Source organism: Lissotriton vulgaris, chromosome 10 (assembly GCF_964263255.1).
Source record: "Lissotriton vulgaris chromosome 10, aLisVul1.2, whole genome shotgun sequence".
Taxonomy (NCBI): Eukaryota; Metazoa; Chordata; class Amphibia; order Caudata; family Salamandridae; genus Lissotriton; species Lissotriton vulgaris.
In genome coordinates, this window is record NC_141698.1 from 151,954,090 (window position 1) to 151,969,863 (window position 15,774).

General features: G+C 48.8%; 1 protein-coding gene across 1 annotated transcript in view; it reads left to right on the forward strand.

The window, feature by feature from the left end:
- BAIAP2L1 (BAR/IMD domain containing adaptor protein 2 like 1) overlaps positions 1-15,774 on the forward strand; it is a 490,712-nt gene that overhangs the window by 293,516 nt on the left and 181,422 nt on the right. The window contains exon 8 of the mRNA XM_086940727.1: positions 7,882-8,049. Coding sequence (XP_086796853.1) covers positions 7,882-8,049 — 168 coding nt within the window. The remainder of the gene's footprint in view (positions 1-7,881; positions 8,050-15,774) is intronic.

A 15,774-nucleotide genomic window follows, 5' to 3' on the forward strand; every position in this document is an offset into this window, starting at 1 on the left:
GTTTTAGCACTTCTGGTATTACCGCCATAGACAGAACACTGTGTGTTTTTGTGTAAATGGAAGCAAAGACTGTACCCCAAGTGTCGCAGTCCTCCACGTGTGGTGCGATTCCCATAGGAAGGCAGATGGTCAAGATTCTGTGTTTCTCAATAGGGGTAGTATCAGGAAATACTGCCTCTATTTGAGTGATTTTCTGGGCTAACCAGAAAGGAATTTGTTCCCGTTTTACGGGTGTTTTACCAAGACATGACTGTATTTTCTGTGGTGTAATTTTATTTGTGTTCCCCTGATGAGGGGTCAGCTGTGGTGTATTAACAGCTGGCTGGACTGTTGCAGTCCGCATTACATATTGGACTAATTGCCTATGTATTTTTATTAATGTATTTAGCTGTACTAACAGCTCTTATCTTGACATTTTTGCAATGTCAGGATGTGGTGTGTAGCTGGCTAGAACCGGCCACGTGGCTCCTGGTCTACCTAGTGGACCGAGCCTAGTTATGTGATCATTGTGTTTTAGGGCGCCATTAAACCAGAGCAGGTGCTCTTGAAATTTAAGTGGGATTTCAATCTCCTCGAAAGGAGCGTACTCTCCCGGAGGTTCCTCTATTTTGTAATAGTGAAACTCTTTTGTTATAGCGTTTACCGCTGGAAAGTTTATCCATGAATAGAATACCTCTGTCTGCCGATATTCGTGAGCCTCTATCACGAAAATTACTGTACCACCTTGAGGTGTCAGTCCGTTTACTATAAGTTTTGAAGTTATAGATTTTCTTAAATGTGCCGGGATGATTATTGCATCCGGGTCTGTGTATTCGGGACCTTGCTGAGTCGCATCTACTGCGGCCCCAGTGGTTCCGTTTTCTCCTGGCATTGTAAAAATGCGAGGTTTGCAGAGTAGGTCTCCAAGGAGACAAAGATTAGGTGCACAATATTTTGGAACACTGTATCCTTCAACGTTGAATAAACCAGAGCTTTACATAGGAATCTCTTCCTACTAAGGTCGGGCGGATTTTAACCTTTCACCCACTCCAGACGTCTATTGGAGTATTTACGGGAGAAAGGGGTCTGTGAAATATGCACGACTGAGTTACTCTATAAGTCTTGCGTTAGTTTATTGCCTTACCAAACGTTGGGCGCCATGTAGTGTAGTTCCTAGTTTCCCACTAGGCCCTGCGCATTGGAATAACATAAACAGTAGTATCGACGTGGAACTGCTTATATTCCAGGCCTCCACTGACTATGCTAAACTTAATTGGGTTGTGTTACCAACTAGCTCAGAGGTCACTGGAAACTTTCTTCTCTGCATAGGAAGTGATCAGCTTCCTTGGCACAGACGAGAAGGGATTCAGTTTTCCAACAACCGTGCAACATGACAACTTTGCTCCTCAGATCAAGAGTCGATCTCTAGGGTCGTGTGAAACAATAGACATAGATTTCACTCAGTCAGTCTAGTGCAGTTTACTTTCACAAGATGTAGAGAATAGAGAGACGGGCGTGTATCAATAAAGGTTAACATTTATTGAACAGTCTTTCTTCTCGTACAAGAGAAATGTATTGCCACAATTGCAATAATTGTTATTATAAAAAGTACGTACAGTAAGATAAGTATTGCGAAATAGAACTGTAAAAGCATTGATATGGTTTCTTAGCCATACAATGGTTTAAAAGTAATAAAACATATATACAGTCATTTATACATTAGGCTAACATACTCAACTGGTGCTTCTAACTAAGCCTACCCCAGTGTGCCTGACCTAAGCCTAACACGTGAAAGGGGAGTAAGTAAGTAGCTTTAAGTTAAGTTGGTTTTGCCAAGGTTTGTTTCAAGAATTCTCGTCTAAGGGTTTAGTCAACACCATACCTCTGAATAGAATGATGGAGGATTGGTATCTCCTTCAGGGGTCTCTCTCGATATCCCAGTCACCCGCGAGGGTAAACCGGAAGCGCCGGGACTGGATTTCTCTGCACGAGAAAGGCAGCGGCTCTCTTCAGCGCGTCGAGGAAGGAGGGGTGACAGCGTCCGCGGGCAGCTGGAATCTGCTGGATGTCTTCGCAGAGGACGGCTGTTCAGCTCCTTAAGCGTACTGCACCATAGTTCGCGCTGTAGCGGCGATAATGGTAATCAGCAGCTTCACCACCACAGGATAGCAGGCTGCAGCGACAGAGTGTTAGTTTTACCAACACAGGGTCATGCAGGCAGCTGGCATCAGCAACAGGCAACGAACTCGCATTGCTTAAGGCAACGTTGGTAATATTTATACCTGACAGGTGCCGGGTTTGACGCAAGTTTGCTGGACATAAGACGTCAATTAAAGATGTCACTAGGAAGTGACAGTTATCAGTTGCTCATTAGAGTTCCATTACTAATCAAAACATAGCAAGCGGGGATTTCCAGGTTTGCTAAGTTTTTATCTTGTTGAAGAACTCGGAGTGTTATCTAGGAATATCAGATAGTGACTGCTGCTCTGTCATTGCACTAATTGGTCGCAAAGGAAGTAGCAGAGAGTCATGCTGGAATGTGGCTCTGTTCGTGTGAGGCCAGAGATGACTTTTCAGAAAATCACACTTGAACGGTTATGCCAATATAGGCAATAAATGGATTTATAGCCGAATAGGGGCATAAGGTCACAGTATCGAGCAGGAACCTAGATAAGCACGCAACACATTGACGACTTCACCAAGTATCCGGAAGTTGAAGTCGTAGAAACTCAAACGGCCAAAGAAGTCATTGCAAAGTTTGAGAAGACCATAGCTACTCATGGCATTTTTGAAAGCGTCTAAACCGACAATGGGCTGCCATTTCAAGGGCAAGAATTTGCTGAATACCTCAAAAGCTGAGGAACCCACCAATGGAAAATAACCCCCCACTGGCCCCCAGCCAACGGGCAGGTAGAGAGATTCATGCGCACACTAAACAAGGTCATAAGGATAGCCCATGCAGAGGAGGCTCCCCTGGAAAGGGCGATCTACAGTTTCCTGAGAGAGTATCGACTAACGCCACATCGAACCACGGAGGCGGCACCAGGTCCCTCCGCCCTGGGGCGAGTGGTTAGGGACACCATCCCCAGTCACCCTGACTGGGCTCCGAACCGCGTGGACCCGCAAAAGACCCTCTCCAACAGGACCCGGTCCAACAACTATGCCAACTTCCGGCGCCGGGCCAAGGAACCAGATATCCAGGAAAGGGACCGAGTGTATGTGGAGGACAGATATACGGGAAGCAAATTCAGACTCCCTTTTTAACCCCGACCATGGACTGTCCTGTGCCGTAACGGCACCATGGTGACAGCTAAGCGTGGACCTGAAACCGTCACACGCAACGTGTCTTTCTTCAAGAAGGCTCACCCTGACACTATAGACTCCCAAGAACCAGAACAAGGGGAAGAAACCTCAAACCAACCCGAAGGAATGGACAGCAAGAGAGAGGTGGTTGCGATTCACCCGGCGAGGGCGCCGAGGCAAGTTCCCCGCCACCAGGGACTCCCAGACTCGGCACACCTCGGCCCCCGGACACTCCCCGGAACGCCCGAGTATCCCCTCAGGCGACCCCGCGAAGGGTCCCCGACAGGGGAGAAGCTGCAGGGTATGGCCTGCGGAGAAATCCAGCTCCGTCCTCCCAACTGGCGGACTTCGCCGTGGGTTGAACCTGAACCACCTACTCGTCGGACTGGTAACCGGCCGGATGGCCCTGTTTTTCCATTACTGTGACTCTTGTAACTTCTGTTTGATTTTCTTTTGATTTAAATAAAGGTTAGAAGGAATGTAATGTTCGAGACCGCAAGTCAGCGGTCTAGTCAACCGCGCACCAGAAGGTGCGCACACGCGAGCGTGTGACGTAACGCGCTCGGGTATAAATTAAAGAGGGTGTGGCCGGCGGAGTTAGTCCGGACCACGCGGTAACTGAATAGTGTGTCCCGTGTATCATTGATGCCGCACCGCTAGAGTCACCACGCGCCTGCGGCCTCACAGTACTACACTACTCACCTGGGATTATTGTGGGAGGCCGCCTTAGCTGGGAATAGCGTCCAGCGAGGGCCGGGGTCGTGCCAGCCTTGCACGGGCCCCACACCTGCAACTCCACTCCAGCGCGATCGCCAGTTTCAGCCGCCGCCGGGAGACAATTGTACTGCAGTGCCACCTAGTGGCCATATCCGGTTACTGCGCCCGTGAAAAGGAAGCATTTAGCAATGAAAAGGCCCACAGTCTCAGAAGAGCTGTCTTGGCCTGCAGCATGGTAGCTGCAGTGTCCCAAAGTGAAGACAGCCTGCAGTGGGCAGCAAAGTATCTCAACCTCCGTTCTTAGTTAAATGGCAACAATACTCACGAGTGACTCAATGCAGCCTCCTCCTGAAGTGCCCTTTTGTGATACTGCACTTTAGTGAAGTGAGCAAAAGAAAAGCACCAGCAGATATCTGCACAAAGAGCTGCAAACATTGCATTTATCTAAGAACCTGCAGTGCATACCTCCTTGCCACATAGAAAATAAACCCAACAATTTCGCAGCTGCCACTGGCCCTGAAAGCTGCCAAGACTCCAGCTAAACCCAAATAGTGAAACCACAAGTAGCCAAGCCCTGCTAGTCTGCCACTAAAGGCATAAGAATACATAGCTGCATGCCCCTGGTGGTGAACACCCACTACCACAAGCAACGGTACAGGCATGTGAGGTGCCCGTGAAAGGCACCAGCACTCCAAGGTACACCCTTACAAAGACAAGGTGCAGAGACCATGCAAGAGCACCAATAGAGCCCAAAGCTATATCTGCCCAGACAAGCGTCAAGTTGACAAGGGCACACAGGCACAAGGCGATACTGACTGCCACCTCTTAGCAAAATACTAGAAGAGACGGACAAACACCACAGGGAGGCGCTAGAAACTTGGAGCTAAACAAAAGCAGCAACGTCTACATGAATCAGTCTCAGCAAGGTGATCACTGATCGAGCAACAGCTCAAGGGACGCTACCCCCGCCAAAAGTGCAAGAAAAGACAATGCGCAGAAACTCGCCAGAAGTTCAGGGCGCAACAGCTGAAAGCTTGCAAGTAGCCCAAAACTGCCTCAGCGACGACTGACACTGCCAAGACGCCCAGAGAAGCATCAAGGGGCTAAGTAAGGTGCAGTGAAGGTGATAGGTCTGAGAAGCAGTTAAGCCCATGAAGGCGCAAGGGAAATGTTTGCGGAGCGCACAACCCCAAGTGGCTGGGTGACGCCATCGCAAGCAAGGAAGAGCAAGCCCGCCAAGAAGCACAAGATAGACTGGTGCGGAGTACACACCCCCAGCGGCTGCCAACGCCAACACACGTGAGAAGAGCGCCACATGCCCCTGGCGGTGAATAACCACCGCAAGGAGGAAGAACAGGCACGCCCAGTGCAATAAGAGGGCGCCTAAGAAAAGACGAGGCATGCGCAGTTCAAGGTGCGTGACAAATGCACCCAGTAGCATGTCAGCATGAGTGAATGCCCAGGAGGAAAAGAGACCCCTCCAAAAGAAAGAAGCACTGCTGGAGGCAGCAGGGAGATCCTTTACATCTCCACAGCCGCAACGGAGCCCAGAAGGGGCCAAACGCAGCACAGTGTCCTCCCTCACACTGCCTCAAGCAGGAGTCGTCAGTGACCCAAGGCTGAAGTGAGGAGAATCGCCCACCACAAGTGGCCAGCCACAGCTCACCACTACCCGTGGAAGTCATTCCCTGGAGAGGGAACACCCAGAGTAGGAGCGTTGTGAAGCTGTCTGAAGAAGGAGCACCCGATATGAGTGGCTGCTTGCCATGCAGCCGAGAAGAGCGACTGAAGATTCGCCCATATGGTCCGGAGACCATTGATGTTTGAACATGGTGCATGTCACTGCACCCGGAGGAGAAGTAGAAGAAGAGTGGAGATAGAGTTGAGACAGTGTCACCCCAAAGAACTAGACAAACACAGGTGTGTCAAAGACAACCAGAGGAGAAGCACAAGGACTCGTACCACCACAAGCAAAGAACACCTCCAAAGACACCAGATAGCCACCACGGCGGACCGACGTCCCTGGCAACAGCACCAAGGGAGAACCACACGTAAGTCGCCGCAAGCGCAAACCACGTTGCTCCCATCGCTTCACAGTGAGACCGTCCAGCCTAATGGTTGGCAGTTGGAGTTGAGTGGCATCATTGCTCCTGACCGCAAATGCCAGAGGTGCAAGACAACGTTCAGAAGAGGCAGTCAGGTGGCTACGACGTCCATCCCGAAACTTACTCTCCTAGTTAACCATCGCCGCCTGTCGTCCAGGTTCAATAGCAGCTAGATCATCAGTGCCAAGTCCATGACACCTCACTCAGCAAGAAACGTTGAAGTGTGACCGGAGGGTCTATACCAAGAATCTGACAACCAGCTGAGTTCAGAAGAGGAAGTCGTGAGTGGCAGGGCCGGACGATGAAGAAATTCCAAGCTACAACAGGAGTGAGTCCTTACACAGTGACAGCAAGGGAAGATGGGGATAACCCGAGAAGGAACTGGCAACCGCAAAGCGGGAGTCCGAGAGTAAGCCGCACAGCCTGCGCGAACCAAGTCTCAAGTCGTACGTTCCTCAGCATGTTCATCACTCCTCCGTCATCAAAGTCCCAACAACCCAAGAAGTCAAAGTACATGAATGCAAGTGTCTCCCCAGAGAACATGGAGGCGCCTGGCCACCCCCTGCCTAAGGTGATTGACTCCAGACCAGACGCCTGCATCCATCAAGGTAAGTCATCAACCGCCTTTCGTTGTCCCGACTCACCACACGGCTGGCAATGCTACCATGCCAGCCCTCATCAAGTGCGTCTACTGACACCGTCTCGAAGACACATGGAGTGGAGTCCTTCACTAGTGCCAAACCAGCCGACAAGAGAACGCAGAGGCTAACTGCTAACCCAAACTGCGGCAGAGTGAGCATGTCCTGACCAAGACTCATACATCCTTGAGGTTTGTGCGAGAGACTGGCTACTGGCTCATCAGTGGTTTGCAACTGCCCCCAGCCGGCACATACGCAGCCCTAATCGCAGCCTATCAGCAGTCCCGTGGCAAGCCCGAAGAAGGGGCTCCCCAGGCGGGAGAGCTGAAAGAGACATTGCCCCACCAACAGATCATCGGACACAGCAAGACAGCCTAAGAGAGACTTTGGGCGATCTAGGAACAATCCAGTGAACTTTTACCATGGACTCCCACCATGATCTTGATGCACCCAGTAAATGAACTATTGTTACACACCACATACCATCATCCAGGTCGGCGGACGGAAGTCACGAGGGACTAAAGGACATGATTACACTGGCACGTTCCTAGTGCGCAGATGACATCTTCAAGCAAGAGTTTGTGTCCTGAACCGATCAGGTTAAATGATGAACATCTGTTGAGAGCATTCTGCCACAGTCGAACTCACCAGCTCTTGTCGACCGTCTTCCTGATGCCGGGCTCGAGAAACTGATGGACCCTGTGGTGTATATTTCACTGTTAGTTATTCCTACAGTTTGAACTATTGTGTTTTTGTTTTCATTAAAGTTTTGGAGGAATGTTGTGTCCTGCGAGACACGTTCTAGTGTCTCGACAGGCACTGGTTTAGTAACCACTCCCCCTATGGGAGTGGGCACAAACACCCCACACCCATCCACCACCGGCGTCACGAGTGACGTGACCCGACTAATAAATGGGCCTGGGTGCACGTGCTCGTGGCCAGTTACCAGTATCAAAGTCACTGTGTGCATGTGCATTCTTTTACCAGTATGTGGGCTTAGCGCCCCCAACATAACAACAGTTAAATTCAGCTACTCCTATGTCAATAATGGAACTTTGTCTTTTTTCTTTCAACGTCTGTGTGACAAGTTTGACATGTTTGATATGGTTTAAACATTATTCAATAAAAATGTTTTTCAGGCTGCAGAATTGCTTAATGACAAGTTGTCACAGTGGCAGGACACATGTAGTGATGCTACAAAAGTGCCAGACACAGTTGTTGGTATGGTACATGAATTGAAGACTCCAAGTACTACTCCAATTTCGGGAACTCCACAGCCCTCTCCCATTGTGGGAAGAAACAAGCTGGTATTTACTGCTTTACTATTGTATATGTGTTGTTCTTCTGTGGATTAAAGTTCACATTTAATATAAATCTCAGAGTAGTTATAATGGATTTAAACGGAAGTGTAGTTGGTACTACGGTTTGCCTTCGCATTTATCTGAAGCTCTCACTTGAAGTGTTTGAAAATTACGATGCTGGTTGATGCTGTTTTTATTAAATGTTCTAGGGATAAGTAACAAACCACTGAAACTGCCACTGCTGTTGCCAAATTGTGCCAGAGTACCCATAATTCAAACTGTCCTGTATTTGTGTAATCTTGTGTGTGGAAAACTGACTGCCTCTCTATTTTATTGCTTACAAAGCCTCCTAGTACATTGAATTGCTCCTCATGTCGTATTTCACCACTGTGTTTTTTTATTGCAATATCAGGTCCTCTCCTTACCACCAACAACCACCAAAGCCACTCAGTTCGTTTTATTACCCAGGAAAAAATTAGAGAACATATGCCAACTGCCCTCCATATATGGCCTTTTTTGCAGACTTACATTATTATTCGGACAGGATGTCTTTTCATTTCAATGTGGTTTAAATAATACCAATATAGTTATGTTTGAATACAAATGTATTTCAGAGCTTAATAAAATAAAGTAGGTTTCTAATCCATCTGAGCAGCACAATTACGTTTAGTCATCGATCTCCCATTTCCCCGTTTGCAACTGTTGGTTGCCTGGGGTCTTGGAATAGCTGGATTGCCTCCATGAATACAGTTAGCTTGATGGATACGATACACTGAAGGCCAGTTTCTGAGTCGTATGTCCTAATCCAAAGGAAATACGAGTCTGTCACATTCTCAGCCATCATGTAGCAAAGCTTGATTTTTGCTCTGTATCACATTTTTTGTTTGTTTATTTTCAAACATTATTTTAACACAACATCAGAATACATTTGTGAGATAGATTAAGCAGGTTCTTCTAGTTCCGCACGACCCACCTGCATGCAGGATCCTAACAGTGACATTATTTTTTGGCGTTGAAGTTAGATAATATCTAACGTTTAAACACCAAACTAACTGAACTACTAATATCTTGTGCCAGTGTGATACACTGCTTATGACCTAATCTGTTATATCACTGATGACATTTTCTTTAACGTAAGTTAAAATCTTATTACCATAACTAACTATCCCCCAGATGCATCAAGCACCCACTCTGCGAATCCTAAATAGCGAAAAATACCGAATCGCTATCCAGAATTCGCAGAATGGGATGCATCCTCAAAATCGCTAAATAACTGCGATTCGCAACCGGCCGCAATCGCCGTATGCGAATTTCCCAAAATCTCTATAAAATCGCAGAATCGGCTATGTCCCAACCCCAAATTACAATTTCGCAAAATACCGAAATCGCAAATGGCGATCTCGCAGATTGCGATATCGCAAAAACGGGAAGTTGCATTTTGAGCACAATGATGACATCACAACCAGGAAGTAGGCTGCTCCATGCTTCATTTGGATCACAGAGCTGGATAGAGGAGGAGGACAGCACTGAGCTCCAAGAGACACACCCCAAGACAGGACACACATTGATTCCAGAATGTCCCAGGAAGCTTCAGGATCCAGTGAAACAGCCAGGAAGCGCAAATCAAGTTCTCTGAACAAGAGCTGGAGTACTTGATAGAGGGAATCAGCAGGGACCATGGCCAGCTGTTTGGGAAGCTGTCCCGGAAGGTGCCCGAGGCTACAAAAAGGCGCATCTGGCTGAGCATCAGGGCCAAGGGCCACGCCGTTGGAGTGACACACCGGTCAATCGATGACCTCAAAAAGAGGTGGTACGACCTCAGAGGCCGTGCCAAGGAGCGCATTGCGGAGAGACTGGGGGAGAGAGTGGCCACGGGAGGAGGAGACTCCACAGTTCCGGCAAACACACCACTGGAGGACTTAGTGGAGGACACCATCAACTCTGCAGCCTGGGTGGGGGTCACTCGGCTGGACACCTCCAGTGCCACACACCAATCACAAGGTAAGAGCCATGCAACTGCGACCCCATCCCCTAACAATGCCCATGCTCCCAGAGCAAGCCATATTGGTAACCCCAGTAATGCAGTCCCTGCCCATCCCAAACGCCTAATTGCATTGTGGGGCCTGTAGTGTGACAATGTGCCCTGATAGCCACACACAGCCAGAATAGTCAAGTGAAACATACCCCTAAAGCCAGTCAGGGAATGTTAGCCTGCATGCATGTTGCTACATCCCAGGTGCCTGAATCATATCATTAATCATGCACTCATTCACATCACAGGTGCTGCAGATGCTGAGACGTCTGATAGTGAAATACTCCACATTGTGGAAACTCTTGATGAGACGGAGGGAGAGTGCCAACCAGAACCTGGACCATCACATGCACCTGCACCTGCACCTGCACCAGCACTTGGACCATCACATGCACTTGCACCAGCACCTTCACAAACGCACAGGGCCACCCCTGCAGCCATAGGAGGAGCTCAACCTCACCAGTCGTCACGCATGTCAGTGGAGCAGACCACACCACCAGCCAGAAGGCAGACACGCCGCACAGCCACTGTGCGGTCCCAGGCAAGCGGCATGTTGAGGCAGCAGCGCTCTGTGGCCACACCAGCAAACATGGAGCAACAGGCACAACATCGAGGCCTGGTAATAGAAGCTCAGATGCTTGCTCTGCACCGCAAGCAGGCACAGCACATGGCAGCTATCCAGCTGTACAAAACTGCATGCAACATAAACCAACCAACTGAGAGCATGCAGGAGCTAACCACAGCTGTCAAAGAGAGCAACCAACTGATGGTGGCGCAGCAGGACATCACACGTCGACGCCACCGCCAGCTGCTGACCCGGCTATCTGCCTACACCCGCTCAAACCACCTCATCGAGAACGCAACTTCCCAGTTGTCGCGCAGGTCACTGGCCATGCAGATTCAGATGGTGCAATGCTGCCAAGATGTTGCAAGGGCCCTGGAACAGGTCACCACCGTTGTGGAGAACCAACAGGCATCCGGCCATGGCCATGCAAGGGGGGGGGGGCTGATGCCAGTGAGGTTACATCTAGCCTGAGCAGCCTGTCTGTGCCGGTGCTACCTGAAAGGCACCGCAGTTCCCGGCCCAATGCTGAATCACGGCAGGACACTCCCAACGTGGACGCGGAGAGGCGACAGGGTGCGTCCGGCAGGAGGCGCCAGTGACTGACTGTACATTACCGGCAGTGCCATGGTGAGGTAACCACGCACGCCTGCTCTCGATACAAGAGCCAGTTTGACTCAATACAGTTGTCCACATTTTTCCTGATTCAAAGCACATAGAGAGCTTGTCGACCAAAAAAATAAGAAGTTATTTTGAACACAAATCTTCCTCATGTCATTAATTCATGTGGCATGCATGAGTGCAGTGTTGTGTGAGGGGTATGGGTGCACTAGAAATAGTTAAGTGTGATGTTGTTGCGGCGCCTGTGTTCTTCAGCAGGATTCTCTCTGCGTGCATGATGCACATGTGCAGGTGGCAGGTTGTCCCCCTCCGACTCACTACCAGACACCTCCACAGGTATCCCCCGCTTGGTGGCAGTATTGTGGAGTAAGGCACACATGGCCACGATGCGGCAGCAGACCTCAGGCCGGTATTTGAGGGCCCCGCCAGTCTTGTGGATAATGCAGAATCAACTCTTTAACATGCCAAATGTCCGCTCTATCACATTCCTGGTGTGTATGTTCCTGTTAGGAAGAGCCTTAAGGCCTGGCTTTTTAACCTTTAGGTTGTTTCTCTTTTCTTCTGTTTCTGTTGTATGCTGTTATGTTTGTTAACGCTGAGCTGCCTGTACAAAGCACCGGGACACTCTTTCTGAGTAGCCGTGCGCTATACAAATAAAAGTATAACATAACATAACATATGTGCGCAGCATTGTACCGCCGTTCCTGTGGTGTAGCAGGGTTGTGGTATGGGGTAAGGAGGTATTCACGGAGGCCGTAGGCGCTGTCACCTGAAGATAGTAGCAGAGGGTCAGTGCCTGTTATGCGCAGCAACATGGTCTTGACATACTGTATGTGGGCATGTGTACTTACCTAGGATATGTCCTTCGCCAAATTCACCCCTGGCCAAGTGGGTGTGTATGCCGCTGTGCCGGAAGATGAACGAATCATGCGTGCTCTCCAGGTATTGTGCCACAATGTCTGTGATGATGGTCTTCGTGTTGCAGACCATCTGGATGTTGAGGGAGTGGTATGACTTGCGGTTTCGGTACATGTATTCGGTCTCTGCAGGTGGACAGATGTGAATGTGGGTGCAGTAATGCAGCCAATTACATGGGGGAAATGGGCAGTGTGATAAAAGTCCAGTTTAGTTTGCATTAAGTCCTGTTGGGTTGTTGGGAAGGTGATATAGTGGTGTATCCGTCTCAGCATGGCGTCCAGGAAAGTCTGTAGGCAGTGTGACATTGTGCTCTGATTTCCCCTGCAACTGCGACCATCCCCTGGAAGCTGTCGGAGGCCAGTAGGTGCAGGCAGCACAGGACCTGGACATGGGTGGGTACGGCATTGGTCCTCCGTATTGGGTGCTGCATCAGGGGGTCAAGGTCTCTGATGAACTTCATTATCATAGCCCCATTTAGCCTGTATTTGGAGTATATCTCCTCTTCAGTGTGGCCCAGGAGTGTAACCCGCAGCCGGAAGATACGCTCCTGGATCCGGTGTCTGTTCTGGGATGCAGCCTGGTGCCTCAGCCGCCTTGCCACGATGTAGAGACCTGACATTGTGACTTTCCTCATGCTCCTACTGAGTCTCCTTAAGTGTGTTTGATTTCCCCAACACCTGTTTCCTGTTTGCAAAAAAAAAATGTTTTCACCAATTGGTCTTCATGGTTATCACCTGGTTTTGCTTCTCCTTAAATTGCGACTCGTTTTTAGCAATTTGTGGTATTTTCGCTATTTGTCATTTAAGATGAATAGGAAAAGCGATTTTGCAATTTATTTGCCATTTCGCAATTTATTTAGCAGAAAATGTGGGTAATCGCTGTTAACCCCTTCCATGCTGGTGACGAACCCTAGCCGTCATGCACTACGGTGCTCGTGTGCTGATGACGGCTGGGGTTCGTCATGGCCCGCCCCTGTTCGTTTGTTTACCGCACGGGGGCGGAAACGGGCCAGCAGTGAAGGGGTTAAGGAATCGCAATGGAGGTTCCCAAATGGTTTTGCGATTCTTTGTTTTGCAAATTCGCTATTTACTGCTTTTGTACTTAATGAATTGCGGGAGCGGAAATTGCACTCGCAATCGCAGTTTCGCAGCTATTGCAACTTCAATTTCGCTTGATGAATCTATGCCAAAATTGTTACTATAACCTTTGATTTATTTCCCAGGTGTAATTTAATAAACGTGTAATTTAATAAACATGAACGCTGGCCATGTTTATACAACCCAATGCATTTCGAGCCTTAAGCTCTTCATCAGGGGTTTCTGAAAGATACAATAAGATATACTGTACCAGTTGCGTTGAAATAAACTATTTAAACATTAATAAAAATCAATTAAATAGTGAAACGTAAAATGTGGAACACACTACTATTCTCCAACCCACTAGTAATACGCGAATCAAAACATACTGTGACCACCCCTATTACACCAAACACCATCTGTTCACTGCCCATAGCTAAATCAAATACCACCCTCAGTGAAATAAACACCCTATTCTCTGCACTGTGCCCACTCTATACCTTGAAAAATGCGAGCCTTTGTTGTGAATCGGCCTGATGTTCTCCAATTCGACTCTCCCAAGATTTCTTGGAGAATAGTAGTGTGTGCCACATTTTACGTTTCACTATTTAGTTGATTTTTTTTTATTAATGTTTAAATAGTTTAATTCGACGCAATTGGTACAGTATATCTTATTGTATCTTTCAGAAACCCCTGATGAAGAGCTTAAGGCTCGAAATGCATTGGGTTGTATAAACATGGCCAGCGTTGATGTTTATTAAATTACACGTGCCGTTGTTTAAAACCTGGAATGGAAAGCAGCCGCATTTGAAAATGTTCAATAAACAGCCAAACGGAATTTCGTTGTCTCCGTGGTTTTTACAAGGAAGAGCCAGTTCAACTAATGTGATTAAAAGTCAAGTCTTTGATAAAATATGGATGTAAGGAGTGTATTAGAAAGGGAAAAATTCCCAGCCAACGCAGTGCGCCAGGTTGGTGCGATAGTCACGTGCCTTTTTGACAGAGGGAAACAAAGGCACACAGCTTGCTATCTCTTCACAGGTACTTAAGAGATGCATGCTTTTGCCTTTGTTCTGTCCCAGTATATAGGTGTAGAGACTGTAAGAATATCAGCTGAAGGAGATCCTCCGCCACAGGCTGCTAGTGCAGAAAAAAAACTGGTTCTGAGCAATCCACTAGCGGCCTGGCCACAGCCTCTAAAGGCTCCTTGCAAGCACAAAGTCAGAGCAACTTTTTTGCGTCCATTCAGGTCTCCATTTTAGCTGACAAGATTGCAAACAGTGTTCTGAATGGAGCAACTGGTCCTGAGGGTGAAGCAACCAAGGGCAATAGGAATACAGCCCCTCTGACTGGGAAAGACGTAAGTACAGCTAAAGAAACAAACAGAACCTCCACGACAAACAAAAAGCCTGTCTCAAATGTTGCCACCAATACAGAACTGTTGTTGGGAAATTCAAAAACCCGAAAAGCCAAGCCAGTGTTTCGAGTGAATAAAGGACTTGACCAGGAAAAGTCCTCACCAAGCTTCTCAGGGGATCAGAATCCCAAGGGCAACTCTCCCACTGAAGCTACCCCGGCCTCTGCGGTCAAGCACACCCATGTGGAGCCGGAGAAGACCTCGGAGGTGAAGGACCTCCCTGACATTGCAGGTGAAAGCACGAATCCTGCCAAAGTTTTAACAGTGGATATTTATTTGACCAAAGCTGTGGAGTCCTCTGATCCACCTGCCCCCCTCACCCCGAAAGAATGCGCTGGTGACGCAGATCTGGTGATAGGAGAGGAGATCCAGCGGTAGGAAGTCTGGCAAGAAGAGGATATCTTTCAGGTTCAACGCGAGCCAGAACGATGACCAACCCTGTGGGAGTCCACCTCGGTGGAAGAAGCGGTCAACGAAGGCCTCCCTCCTCCCAAAGAGCAGAAAGAAGCAGCTGCAGCTCCGGAGAGCAGCGCAAAATCTCCTCAGCAGCCGTCTGAGCCCTGCTAGCTGGATCCCAAGGCAGGGGCTAATCTGAAAGTGTCGCCCAGAGGTGATTCAGACAAAAGCAAACAGCAGCTCCCACCGCCCGCCTCTCCCACAAAGAGGAAGGCAGCCCGGGAGATCCAGCCTACCTCTCTGGTGCCAGCATTCCCCACAGCTGGCAAAAGCCAGCCCAGGGATCCTGCGCTGAGGAGCCCCCAGACCCCACCGTCAGAGGGCTGTCGACCTGCGGGCCCGTCTCCACAACAAAAGGTGCCGCCGCCACACCCCAGGGACCCGCCTCCGGCAGTGACTCACCCAAGACTCCCCCTGCAGACCTCGCAGAGCAGGGCAGCGGCGACAGTCAGTCCTGTGGAGCTGCGCAAATTACAGTGGGAAAACAGCATCAGTTATATAGAGCACACTACCTGGTGCTAGCTTGAGTGGTTTATGGTGTGTATTGGCCCTCAAGGTGGAAAACTTAATGTTTTTGACAGGTAACCATCACAGTGATGATGATTAATTTCATTCTTGTTCAATAATTATTTTAATTGATACGTGAGGA